Raw genomic sequence first — 13,198 nt, forward strand, 5'->3', positions numbered from 1 at the left:
TGCCTTTATGGGTTAAGTTGTAGGAAAAGTTAATACTTGCACAATCAGTAGCAGCACTTGTAAAACCTTTACCATGAAAAGTGGTTCTTCAGATATGCGACGTAGTAAATTTATATAATTTGCATAACTGGTGAAAGTAAAGATCCCTTAATGACAGACATGAATGTACCAAGTTTTAGTGGGAAATCAAAAACTAGCTTAATAGTCTGAAAACGGGTCACTTTTTATTTATTTACTTTATTTTATTTTTTTGAGATGGAGTTTCACTCGTTACCCAGGCTGTAGTGCAATGGCGTGATCTTGGCTCACTCCAACCTCCATCTCCCGGGTTCAAGCGATTCTCCTGCCTCAGCCTCCTGAGTAGCTGGGATTACAGGTGTGCACCACCATGCCTGGATAATTTTTGTATTTTTAGTAGAGATGGGGTTTTGCCATGTTGGCCAGGCTGGTCTCGAACTCCTGACCTCAGGTGATCTGCCTGCCTCGGCCTCCCAAAGTGCTGGGATTACAAGTGTGAACCACCACACCTGGCCAAAATGTGTCACTTTAAAATGACTACAATAAAACATGCTAAGAACTATCAGCATATAAACCAGATTGGTATGGCTATACCTTGTACTGGTTATTTCTAAAGACATATAGGTTCCTGCAGCTCTAGTGGAAGCTGTTCAAGAGTTAACTCTTCTCCCCAAAACAACCTCAGGATACTAAAGTATATAGAGAACCTTCTAATTATCTCTAGATTTTCTCTAGTCCTTAGAGACAGAAGCAACTCTGCCAGTGGGTAAGCTCTGAAATCCTGTAGGGTAGTTCCAAACTTCTGACAGGTACTCCCTTCTACAGTTTCTTTGCTTGCGCTTTCTAGGAAATAATGCCTGTTGAAAATATATACGCAAAAATAAGAAATGCTTTAATAAAAAATAGATTTTATATTAGCAACCAAAAATTCTAAAAGTAAGAGAGGTAGACAGGATTGTGGGGTTTTTTTCCCCCATCACTGTCACTTGCTTCAAGTCCTGTCCTGCAAGTCCTGCACAACTGTTGTCCTCCGGTTTGAAATTACTTAGTGAAATCAAGCACACCACACAGGCATTACCTAACACTACTACATAACACTCAACACTGAAAATAGAAAAGATACAATGTAAACTCTGACTGGTAACATTATAAAGCAAATTCCAGAAATAATCTGCCAAATATCACCTTCATTTTCTGTCTGCAATCAATTGCTTACCTAGTTTTATTAAGAATTCTCGTTCCAAGTCTTGTACCTGCCTGATGGATTCTTCCAGAGAATTACAGAGTTTGATCTTTGGTCTTAGCAGTTCTAGTGTATCACTGATCATGTAATCTATATCAATAGGAAATGGATGGTCTTTTGTCCAAACCTCCAAACTTTTCTTCCACCAAACATAACGCTGATAACAAATGAAAAATAAATTTAGCTATAAGAAATTAATAACAAAATATTTTAAAATAATAAACTATATTGTGCTGTTTCCCAGTTATAACTACTAAGCTAAAAGGTTGTAAAAGACACCTACCATTTCTATTAATGGTCAACAGCAATTATCCTATTCCAATCATTTCCCTGTCTATACAGGTTTTGAGCTATTTGGTGAATTTATTAAATAACTTTTTTTTTTTTTTTTGAGATGGAGTCTCGCTCTGTCACCCAGTCTGGAGTGCAGTGGCGCCATCTCAGTTCACTGCAAGCTCCGCCTCCCAGGTTCACGCCATTCTCCTGCCTCAGCCTCCCGAGCAGCTGGGACTACAGGTGCATGCCACCACGCCCGGCTACTTTTTAGTATTTTTAGTGGAGACGGGGTTTCACCATGTTAGCCAGGATGTTCTCAATCTCCTGACCTCGTGATCCGCCCGCCTTGGCCTCCCAAAGTGCTGGGATTACAGGCGTGAGCCACTGCGCCCGGCCCTAAATATCTTTTTATTATAACTGTCACAGTTTTTTTAAGGCAAGGAAATATTATAAATAAAATATCAAACAAATTTTCAGGTACTCCAAAACAAGGCACTGATTTCCTATATTTAATTTTACAAATTTAACCAAATTCAAAGCCATCGTTGTGATAAATGTTCATTATTTTCTCTGTGCTACTTGCTTTGATTTTTGAAGAGTTAAAGTATCTGAAGATACGGTTTTTGAAATATATAAAAATCACTAATCATCAACAAGCATTTATTGAATATCTACTGTGTATATGGCATGGTGTGGATATTTTCCCTCTCTACTCCAAGCCTGGTTCCCACATTCTATTTTATACTTGTTTTAATTCCTAAATTTACATTAACTGAAAGCACAACCCAAGAATTTACTAGTATATGAACAGGTATTCCTCTGGGAGTTTTACTCTTCCTCTCCAGTTTGTTCCAGGTCCTTGCTACTCCAAGTGTGGACCTCATCTTGGAGCTTGTTAGAAATGTAGAATCTCAGGCCTCCCCCTAGGTCAACTGAAACAGAATCTGCATCTTTACAATGTCCCCAGGGGACATGGATGCACAGGAAAGTTTAAAAGCACTGCTCCAGGTGATCCTTTCTTCCTCACCTTCTAATACTAAACTGTACACTCCATGTTCTGGATGGAACACACAGACCTCATCACCCAGGCCTCACTCACTTCTGACTCCAATTCCTAAGTATGGCTCTGCTACGCATCTTTGTCTGTTAATCAGTTTGGAAAATATTTTTGTCTCTTTTGGCTCCTGAATATTTCTGAGTGTTTCTTTTCTCTCAGCCTAAGATGTCAGAGTGAATCCAAAGAAGGATTCTCTTCTGAGAGAGATTCTACTTTGGATGCTGTTATAGCTGCCATTTTGCAGCAAAACTCTGGCTCTTAATACAGTATCCAACTTAAGATGGTCCTTACATACAACAGGGACTGCAACCCTCAAATCTGCAAGTCCTTTTCCCCACTTTTTGCTCATCAATTCAGAAAGTAAGGGAGTAATAAGTTTCCCTCTTTTGCAAAAGGATAGCGGTAGGAGCAAGCTAACAGACCGCAATTCCCCAAGAATATTTACCCCCAACTTAACACACGCCACCATGTGGATGTATTTTTGATACTTCAAGTTACATTAAACTTATTTTCTTCATAATGGGTAAATGAAAATACTAACAATTGTGATTATATAGAATCGAATAGTACTATCACCACTTAGTAAAACTTAAAGTACTTGATAGTGAGTTGTTCACCCTAATTGGCACTTAGAAAATTGTATTTTATGGGAAATAGTAATTGGGCTCCAACTAATCAACCTATAAGTTAACTTCTGAAATATAAACTTTATAGAGGTTGTAGTACTGTCCCTGTATTTGTATATGAATTTAATTTATATTGTGCTTGGTCTAAATCACAAGTTTATATAATAACCCAAAATTAAGATATGGAAAACACAACCCAAGAATTTACGAATAAATGAACAAATATTCTTACTGCATTAAAAATAACACATTTTCCTCAAAAATGATAGGTTTTCTTTTTTTAAAAAAAAATTAGGCTGGGCACAGTGACTCACGCCTGTTAATCCCAGAACATTGGGAGGCCGAGGTGGGCAGATCACCTGAGGTCAGGAGTTCAAGACCAGCCTAACCAACATGGTGAAACCCCCTCTCTACCAAAAATACAAAAATTAGCCGGGTGTGGTGGAGTACACCTGTAATCCCAGGTACTCTGGAGGCTGAGGCAGGAGAATTGCTTGAACCTGAGAGGTGGAGGCTGCAGTGAGCTGAGATTGCACCACTGCACTCCACTGGGTGACACAGCAAGACTTACTCTCAAAAAAAAAAAAAAAAAAAAATATATATATATATACACATATATATATATTTTAGAAACAAGAATTTGGGCTGGGCGCGATGGTTCATGCCTGTAATCCTAACACTTTGGGAGGCTGACGCGGGAGGTTTACTTGAGGCTAGGAGTGCAAGACCAACCTGGCCAACATAGCAAGACCCCATTTCTATTTAAAAAAAAAAAAAAAAGAAACAAGAATTTGAGATGTAAACCAGAATATACATGAGTGAGAAGAGAACATTAACAAATGTATTACAAATCACAAGTAATTTAATTAATAAATTACTGTATTAAATATCATGGTCCATAAATTACTGAACCAAATTTATAAACTGTATGAAAACAACTCCCAAAATTAATGACCAATCATTATCAATCATAAAAGTTATATGCAATGAGAATGTTCATATAATAGAATCCATCATATATCTTTAAATTTCCAAAAGCATTCTTATATGAATATAATCTAATTATGAACATATATAATATATGAATACCATAACGTTTCTTCTGTAATAGTATTCTTTTAAAACACATGCAATATGTTAAATGATGCCAAACTGAATATTTCAGCTTATATACCTGAAAATATACAAGGAAACAATCAAGTTTTCGTTTACTGGAACCTCTGTCAAAGTACTGGCCACATGTGTCCAGAATAGTGCATACGAGTCTAATTCTGAAAAGATGCTCAGGTGGGTCCAGGGAACTTGGAGAGCCATCAGGATTAACACCAAATGAGGTAAAAGAATACAGAGTTCTGAAAATAACAGCTGATTCCACCATTCGGTAATTGTAAAGTTCTCCTAAGAACTTGGCACTGCTGATGCGCCTCTGATTAAATTTAGGTTGATTAACCTAAAAGGCAACAAAAACACAGATTTTCATTAAAGAGGAGTAGTGTATATGAAAACAGGTTAAACTTGTCTCTGTAACTTGAAAATATCAATTACTGAAAGAACACTGAATAGAGAAATGACAGATCTTTTCTAATAAAGCGGTTACTTCTAGGTGTCCTTTTCTCTCTCTAGGAAATGGCTATCTTTAAAGTGTTTTCATAAAAAGAACATGTTAGGTATTAAATTTAGCTATCATTACATGAATTGTTTCTAAAACAGTTAAAATGTAATTCTATGCTTAACCTATTTGCTGTGCCATCAGTGAATTAAAGAAACAATAAGTCTGGGTTTTACAGTAAGAGGAAATTGTTAGGCCGGGCGCAGTAGCTCATGCCTGTAATCCCAGCACTTTGGGAGGCCAAGACAGGTGATCACCTACGGTCAGGAGTTCGAGACCAGCCTGGCCAACATGGCAAAACCCCGTCTCTACTAAAAATACAAAAAAATTAGCTAGGCGTGGTGGCATGCACCTGTAGTAGTCCCAGCTACTCGGGAAGCTGAGACAGGAGAATTGCTTGAACCCAGGAGGCAGAGGTTGCAGTGAGCGGAGATCGTGCCAGCGCACTCCAGCCTGGGTGACAAAGCGAGACTCAGTCTCAAAAAAAAAAAAAAAAAAAAAAAAAAGAGGAAAGTGTTTACAGGAAATTCTTATAAAATGATTATCAGTTTTTTCTAACTAATAAATTTACAGATTCCTATAACTTGAGTCTCAACAGTAACCTAGAAATAATAAATTCTCCACGCATTCCAGTTGTGTGACATTAAAGGAAGTCTTGTTTACCTCCATTCCTAATCGAATATCTTCTAACACTCCATCCACAACGTGGATCCCAACATCCTCTTGGTAGAGCACCAGTCCTGCTAAGAGGTTGGCTACACAATGAATACTATTATATTTCACATTCCAGATGTTTATCATACAACAAATAACATAGTCTTTCACTTCTTGGTCCTGCCAGGGCAGCTTTCGCATCTGTCTCAAAACCTAAATAAAGAGAATTTTGTTCAAATTATTAAGATAAGTACACAGTAGTCTGACCAAATAATACAGAAATTTTGCTATGATTGTGCAGAGAACTTTTTTTTTTTTTTTTTTTTTATTGATCATTCTTGGGTGTTTCTCGCAGAGGGGGATTTGGCAGGGTTACAGGACAATAGTGGAGGGAAGGTCAGCAGATAAGCAAGTGAACAAAGTTCTCTGGTTTTCCTAGGCAGAGGACCCTGCGGCCTTCCGCAGTGTTTGTGTCCCTGGGTACTTGAGATTAGGGAGTGGTGATGGCTCTTAACGAGCATGCTGCCTTCAAGCATCTGTTTAACAAAGCACATCTTGCACCGCCCTTAATCCATTCAACCCTGAGTGGATACAGCACATGTTTCAGAGAGCACAGGGTTGGGGGTAGGGTCACAGATCAACAGGATCCCAAGGCAGAAGAATTTTTTCTTAGTACAGAACAAAATGAAAAGTCTCCCATGTCTACCTCTTTCCACACAGACACGGCAACCATCCGATTTCTCAATCTTTTCCCCACCTTTCCCCCCTTTCCATTCCACAAAACCGCCATTGTCATCATGACCCGTTCTCAATGAGCTGTTGGGTACACCTCCAAGACGGGGTGGTGGCCGGGCAGAGGGGCTCCTCACTTCCCAGTAGGGGCGGCCGGGCAGAGGCGCCCCTCACCTCCCGGACGGGGCGGCTGGCCGGGCGGTGGGCTAACCCCCCACCTCCCTCCCGGACGGGGCGGCTGGCCGGACGGGGCGGCTGGCCGGGCGGGGGGCTGGAGAACTTTTGAAATAGAAAATACATTAGAAATCCTCTATCGGCCTCTTCAGAAATAGAAAAAATGAGACTTTCTAATTACGATAAAATGTATTATCATCTTTCCTAAATCCTTCCATAGTGCTCTCAAATTTTCTAGAGTTTTCAAGTCTTCAATCTAGGTGACTGTTCTCAGGTCATTAAAAGAAATATCCAATCAGGAGTTTGGAGTAGGTTTTTTTTTTTTTCCCCAGACACAGTCTCACTCTGTCACCCAGGCTGGAGTGCAGTAGCGCAATCTTGACTCACTGCAACCTCCTCCTCCATGGCTCAAGCAATCCTCCCACCTCAGTCCCCTAAATAGATTGGACTACAGGCATGCAATAGCATGCCTGGCTAATTTTTGTATTTTTTGTAGAGGCGAGATCTTCCTATGTTGCCCAGGCTGGCCTCCAACGCCGACGTCAAGTAATCCCTGTGCCTTGGCCTCCCAAAGTGCTGGGATTACAGGCATGAGCCACCATGCCCAGCATGGAGTAGGTCTTTAAAAACAAAAACGGGCCAGGTGCGGTGGCTCACGCTTGTAATCCCAGCACTTTGTGAGGCCAAGGTGGGTGGATAATCTGAGGTCAGGAGTTCGAGACTAGCCTGGCCAACATGGCAAAATCCCATCTCTACTGAAAATACAAAAATTAGCCAAGCACAGTGGTGGGCAACTGCAATCCCAGCTACTAGGGTTGCTGAGGCAAGAGAATCACTTGAACCCGGGAGGCAGAGGTTGCCGTGAGCCGGGACTCCACCACTGCACTCCAGCCTGGGTGACAGAGCGAGACTCCATCTCAAACAAAAACAAAAACAAAAATCCAAGGTTTATGAAAAATAACATGTTCTCTTTGGTGCATCATTTGACATAAATAATCTCACTTTCTTTCTTTCTTTCCTTCTCTCTCTCTCTCTCTTTCTTTCTTTCTTTTTTTCTTGAGACGGAGTCTCACTCTGGAGTGCAGTGGCATGATCTCAGCTCACTACAACCCTCCGCCTCCAGGGTTCAAGCAATTCTCATACCTCAGCCTCTCGAGTAGCTGGGATTACAGGCATGTGCCAACACACTCGGCTAATTTTTGTATTTTTGGTAGAAATGAGGGTTTTGCCATGTTGGCCAGGCTAGTCTCGAATTCCCGGCCTCAAGTGATCTGCCCACCTCAGCCTCCCAAAGTGTTGGCTCATAGGCATGAGCCACTATGCCAGCTAATAATCTCACTTAAAAAATAAAATCATTAATTTCCAACAAATAAATAAACCCAAAGTCAACCGGCTAAAAGATCCCTTAAGGTGGAGGACACTGTATCAAGACTGACGCTGTAAAACAACCTCAGTTTCCTCATGTGTAAAACGGGGGATAACAAAAAAGTACTTACTTCCTAGTTTATGGTAAAGACTAGACAAGTTAAAAATATGTGAAGTACATAGGAAAGTGTCTGGGACATTATAAAAATGTTAGTGGCCAGGTGCAGTGGCTCACACCTGTAATCCCAACACTTTGGGAGGCTGAGGCAGGAGAAGGATTGCTTGAGCCCAGGAGTTTGAGGCCAGCCTGTGGAACATAGCAAGACTCCATCTCTATTACATTAATTTTTTTAAAAAAGTTAGCAATTACTACTTCAAAGCCTCTACTATAACAAGATGATCAGCAGAGCTCTAAACCATAATCAAAGTCTTTCCATTTTTCTCCTTATATAAAATGGATACTATTAGCCAATTGCAAAGTAAGCCTTTCATCTCTACTCTCTTATTATCATCCACAATTCATCTTTCAAACACTAAACATGACTCTGACATTTCCAACGAAGCTGGTATGAGAACTCGTTTAGCCATTCTATACTTTTCAAACTTTTAACCAATTCCAAAACTATTTGAAACAACTACTGCCTCTGACTGAGGAAGCTGGTTTCAATTTTCAAACCTGCAACATCATTCCTTATCACCTTCCATCCTAAAAGGAAAAAAATTCTACCCTGTATTATATGTCAAGTGTAGAGTTCACCAAGAAATGTTTTGTTCAACATATCTTACTTAAAAGCAAAGTTTCTAGCATGGTAACTACAATTATTAAGATAATAGGTCAGTGATTCTTTACCTTCACTGGAAATTAACCTCTGTTGAGAATCTAAAGAAAGCTGCAGACCCTGTTTCCAGAAAAATACAAATAGCCAGAGACGTTCAAAATTACGAGATTTCAGAGGGATCATGGGCCTCTTATAACGTCTACTAAAGGTTAGGATCCCGTGTACTGATGCAAAATAATATTTAAGTACAAATTTATTATGGAATACCCGAGAGAAAGTAATAATTTCAAATATATACATAAAATCAAAATTTACTATAGTTACTATTTCAATTAAAACAAAAAGTTATCATAAAAGGAAAACAAAACCTATGTCCCAAATATTATATATCATCATAAGAATTCCTTCTTAGGGTGACTTGCACAGAGCTGATTATAAAGGAACTTGAGCTCTACCCCCACTTCTCCTAGACTCTACGTAAGCTTAGCACTACCACAAATCTCACGTTAACTATTAACTGCATGATTTCATAAGATTTACCTTCTCGGTGGTAACCTTAGAGAGATCCTTGTACAAAAGTTTCCGGACATATTCCTGGAGAGGAGGACGTTTCTTTTTCACGGTTTTTTCAGCTGGAGGCGGGTTGCAGTAGTAATATGCATTCTCTACCATTGTGACGTATCTCGCATCAAGATGCATTGCTTGCTTCTTTCTCATCATTTGCTCCTGAAATATAAAGTCCAAATTAATCAAAACACTTTCCTTCTAAGATTCCTTTACTCCTAACTAAACTTCTATTCTCAGTGATTAGCTATTTCAAAGTAACGGGTTAGAAAGGCAAAGAAAGGACTGGGCACTGTGGCTCACACCTATAATCCCAGCACTTTGGGAGACTGAGATGGCAGGATCACTTGAATCCAGGAGTTCAAGACCAGCTTGGGCAACATGATGAAACCCCATCTCTACAAAAGATACAAAAATTAGCCAGGTGTGGTAGCACACACCTGTAGTCCCAGCTACTTGGGAGGTTGAGGTGGGTGGACAGCTTGAGCCCAGGAGGTGGAGGCTGCAGTAAGCCATGATTGGCACTGCACTCCAGCCTGGGCAAGAGCAAGACCCTGTCTCTTAAAAAAACAAAACAAAAACACACAGAGAGGTGGGGGTGGTGAGACAAAAACAATCAACGGGCATATCAAAGAGCATGTAAGCACACTAACTGTTATACTACTTATCATTTTTAGAACATACTAGCCCGTGACTACTTAGCCTTACGTTTCATCCAATAAAATACTAGAGAACTTTGCTACCAAGGTAACTTCTTTCATAACTTTTGTGTCTAGGGTTGCTCAGTATCAGCTCAGAAGAGGTAACTAACAAATACAGATCTAGTCACTCACCGTCTACTTCATGGTTTCTCAGCCTCAGCACTACTAACATTTCGAACTGGATAATTTGTTGTAGGGGATTATTCTGTGCCTTGTGGAATGTTTTACAGCCACTCTGGCCTCTACCCACTAGATGCCAGTGGAGAACCACTGACAAGTTGAAGATCTTTAAACAGCACTCCTAATTCTTAAAACAGCATCATACCAAGCATTAAGATTACTGAATAATTAAGTCATTTTAAAAACATCTGCTGGGCGCAGGGGCTCAAGCCTATAATCCTAGCAACTCGGGAAGCTGAGGTGAGAGAGTCCCTTGAGATCAGGAGTTTGAGATTAGCCTGGGCAACAAAGTGAGACCCCATCTCTACATTAAAATAAAATAAAGTAAAATAAAATAAAATAAATAGCTGGGCACAGTAGTAGGTACCTGTAGTCCCAGCTACTCAGGAAGCTGAAGCAGGAGGATCACGTGAGCCCAGAAGCTCGAGGCTACAGTAAGCTATGATCATGTCACTGCACTCCAGCCTGGGTGCTGGAGTGAGACCCCACCTCTAAAATAAAAAATAACAGAATAAAAGAAAAATAAAGTAAAAAATTACCCAGGCATGGTAGTGTGCACTGTCATCCCAGCTACTCAGGAAGCTGAGGTGAAAGGACTGCTTGAGGACTGCCTGAACCCAGGAGTTCAAGGCCGCAGTGAGCTATGATCATGCCACTGCACTCCAGCCTGGAAGACAAGCTTAAGACCTTAACTCTTAAAAAAAAAAAAAAAGAAAGAAAGAAAGAAAGGAAAGTAGCCAGGTGCACTGGCTCATGCCTGTAATCCCAACACTTTGGGAGGCCAAGACAAGAGGATCACTTGAGGCCGGGAGTTCGAGAGCAGTCCTAGCAACGTAGTGAGACCCTGTCTCTATAAAATAAAAAAATTAGCCAGGCATAGTGGTGTGCATCCATAGTCCTGGCTATTCAGGAGGCTGACGTGGAAGGATCACTTGAGCCCACGAGTTGGAGGCTGCAGTGAGCTATCATCACACCACTGCACTCCAGCCTGGGCAACAGCGGGAGACCCTGTCTCAAAAAAAAAAAAAAAAAAATTACTTGGTACTTATTAGTGTTACGCACTATGGCAGGTACGGGAAACTCATCAGTGAACAGGACACACATGATTCCTACTTTCAAGAAACTTAACAGTCTGGTGTCAGAAGACAGAATAAAATCAACAAATAAATCAACTACTATTCTTTTCAATAATAATTGCAACAGTAGTATGAACAATAAGTACTGAGATCCGAAACAATAGAGAATCTACTTTAGTTTGGAGTGGGTTAGGGAAGGTTTTTCTGAGAAAGTGACATTTAAACTAGGATCTGAAGGATAACAAAGGCTGAAGAACCACAGGAAGAGCACGCATGCAGAGGCCCAAGGAGAAAGAAAGGCATATGTGGCACGAACAGAAGGCGAGTGTGTTCCTAGTAGGGAGCAGCAGAAGAGGGAAGAGGAGGGAGGGGCCAGGTAATAGAGAGCACTGCACACCAAGGTGAGAAGGCTGGGTTTAAGTGTGCAGAGGGAGATCACTGATGAGCTTCAAGTGGTGTTGTGGACTGGGTGCTGGGTGGTGGTGGATTTCAAGTTCTGTGTGTATGTGAGCTCAAGGAGGGCGGGGGCTGTATCTTTTTCACTGTCACATACGTAGCACCTAAAACAGTGCCTGACGTGCAATTCGTATTTAACGCATGAATAAATGAATGAATTTTTAAAAACATATTCACTCTTTCCTATGGACTGCTTTTCTATCTGTGCGAATCATCATATACTAGGAGAAAGTTTTGCTATTTATAAGTTCAACTGTGGGTATACCAAGTTTCATAACTGTTTCTCTTGTCTCCTAGGATTTCTATAGTACACTGACTGTAGCTAAGCTCCTATACTGACGCATCTCTGTACTATAATTAGTGAATGCCTGTTACATATTCACTCTTCCAAACAGACAAGAAAAGACTCCCATGTTTAAAAGAGCTAGAGATTTAATGACCACACCCTATAAGTTCTTTGGACAAAATAGAATGCATCATTTAACTTATCACTCGTACACAGATAATCCAGCTTTTAATCTCAATTAGTCTCAACCTGTTAGCTGACCTGCTTTAGAACCTTTTCCCCCACACGCACACTCACACATACCCCAAACTAATTTTAACATTAGCCAAGACTAATTTTGAAGGCAAACCAGTTAAAAGGTTATATGTCTTCTCAAATAAATGTGAATACATTTTAGATGATCCCATAAGCACTGATGTGCTTCAAAACAAACTCATCATCTGTTCCCTCCCCTTTATTCCCTCATATCTGTGACTGGCACCATCATCTGCTCAGATGCCCAAGGCAGAATTTTAGTCTTATCTTAGGGTACTTCCTGCTTCCTCATCCCTTATATCTCACCACCAAGTCTCCTCAGTTCTGCCTCCTAAAAATTTTCATATAGCTAGTCAGAATTCTCCAGCCTCTCCCCAACCATCCATACCCCAATTCATTTCTGCATTGTTGTCCCCCTGGGTTTCTGAAGCAGCCTTTTGACTGTTCTCTCTACCTCGGGTCTCAGCAGTTATCGCCTCCATACTAATCTTTCTAAAAACGTGAATCTGATCATATCCACCCTACCTGCTTAATTAAAATCCTTCAACAGTTATTCACTGCCACCAGGAAAAAAACTCAAGCTCCTTAGCATGGCACTCTGGGCTCCTTATAAGCTAGTGTGTGCCTATCCTCCTCTCCAGTCTTACCTGCAGCTGTTTTATTCAACTGGTTTCTCTTCTCTGCCTTTAAGACTCAGGTTAGGTCTCTAAAATAAAAACTGCTTTTTTCAAGAACACTTTCCTGATATAGTAAATTAGGTGCCTCTTCTACCTACACCCAAAATACCTTAGGCTTATACATTAAATCATAATGTATTTTTTTTTAATTTCCCATAATGTATTTCAATTCTCTATTTATTTGTCTGACTGTCCTATTAGGCTATAAACTAGGTAAGGGCAGAAACTCTTCCAATTTTATATCCCAAGGGTCTAGCACAGAGTTCACACCCCATAAATACTATCAAGCCATTAGGGCAGACCTTTCCTACTCTCAGTCTGGTTTAAGTACCTCCTCCATGAGCCCACAGTATCCTCTACAGCCCTCCATTACAGCACCTACAACACTGTATTAGAATTATGTAGTTAACTCTCACCCATTACAGGTGAACCACTTTGAAGATGGTAATTATATTTCATTTCTTTTTATC

General features: G+C 40.4%; 1 protein-coding gene across 7 annotated transcripts in view; it reads right to left on the reverse strand.

The window, feature by feature from the left end:
- The window catches only part of UPF2 (UPF2 regulator of nonsense mediated mRNA decay), a 123,072-nt gene that overhangs the window by 30,798 nt on the left and 79,076 nt on the right, over positions 1 to 13,198 (reverse strand). For all 7 annotated transcript variants that reach the window (XR_004071605.2, XM_055352325.2, XM_055352322.2 and 4 more), the window contains exons 12-15: positions 9,074 to 9,259; positions 5,493 to 5,696; positions 4,395 to 4,670; positions 1,235 to 1,418 (exon numbers count right to left, since the gene is read on the reverse strand). Coding sequence is in view for 6 of the 7 variants with exons in the window: in XM_055352325.2 (XP_055208300.1) it covers positions 1,235 to 1,418; positions 4,395 to 4,670; positions 5,493 to 5,696; positions 9,074 to 9,259 (850 nt within the window). In the remaining variant the exon portion in view is untranslated. The remainder of the gene's footprint in view (positions 1 to 1,234; positions 1,419 to 4,394; positions 4,671 to 5,492; positions 5,697 to 9,073; positions 9,260 to 13,198) is intronic.

This window comes from Gorilla gorilla, chromosome 8 (genome assembly GCF_029281585.2).
Source record: "Gorilla gorilla gorilla isolate KB3781 chromosome 8, NHGRI_mGorGor1-v2.1_pri, whole genome shotgun sequence".
NCBI lineage: Eukaryota > Metazoa > Chordata > Mammalia > Primates > Hominidae > Gorilla > Gorilla gorilla.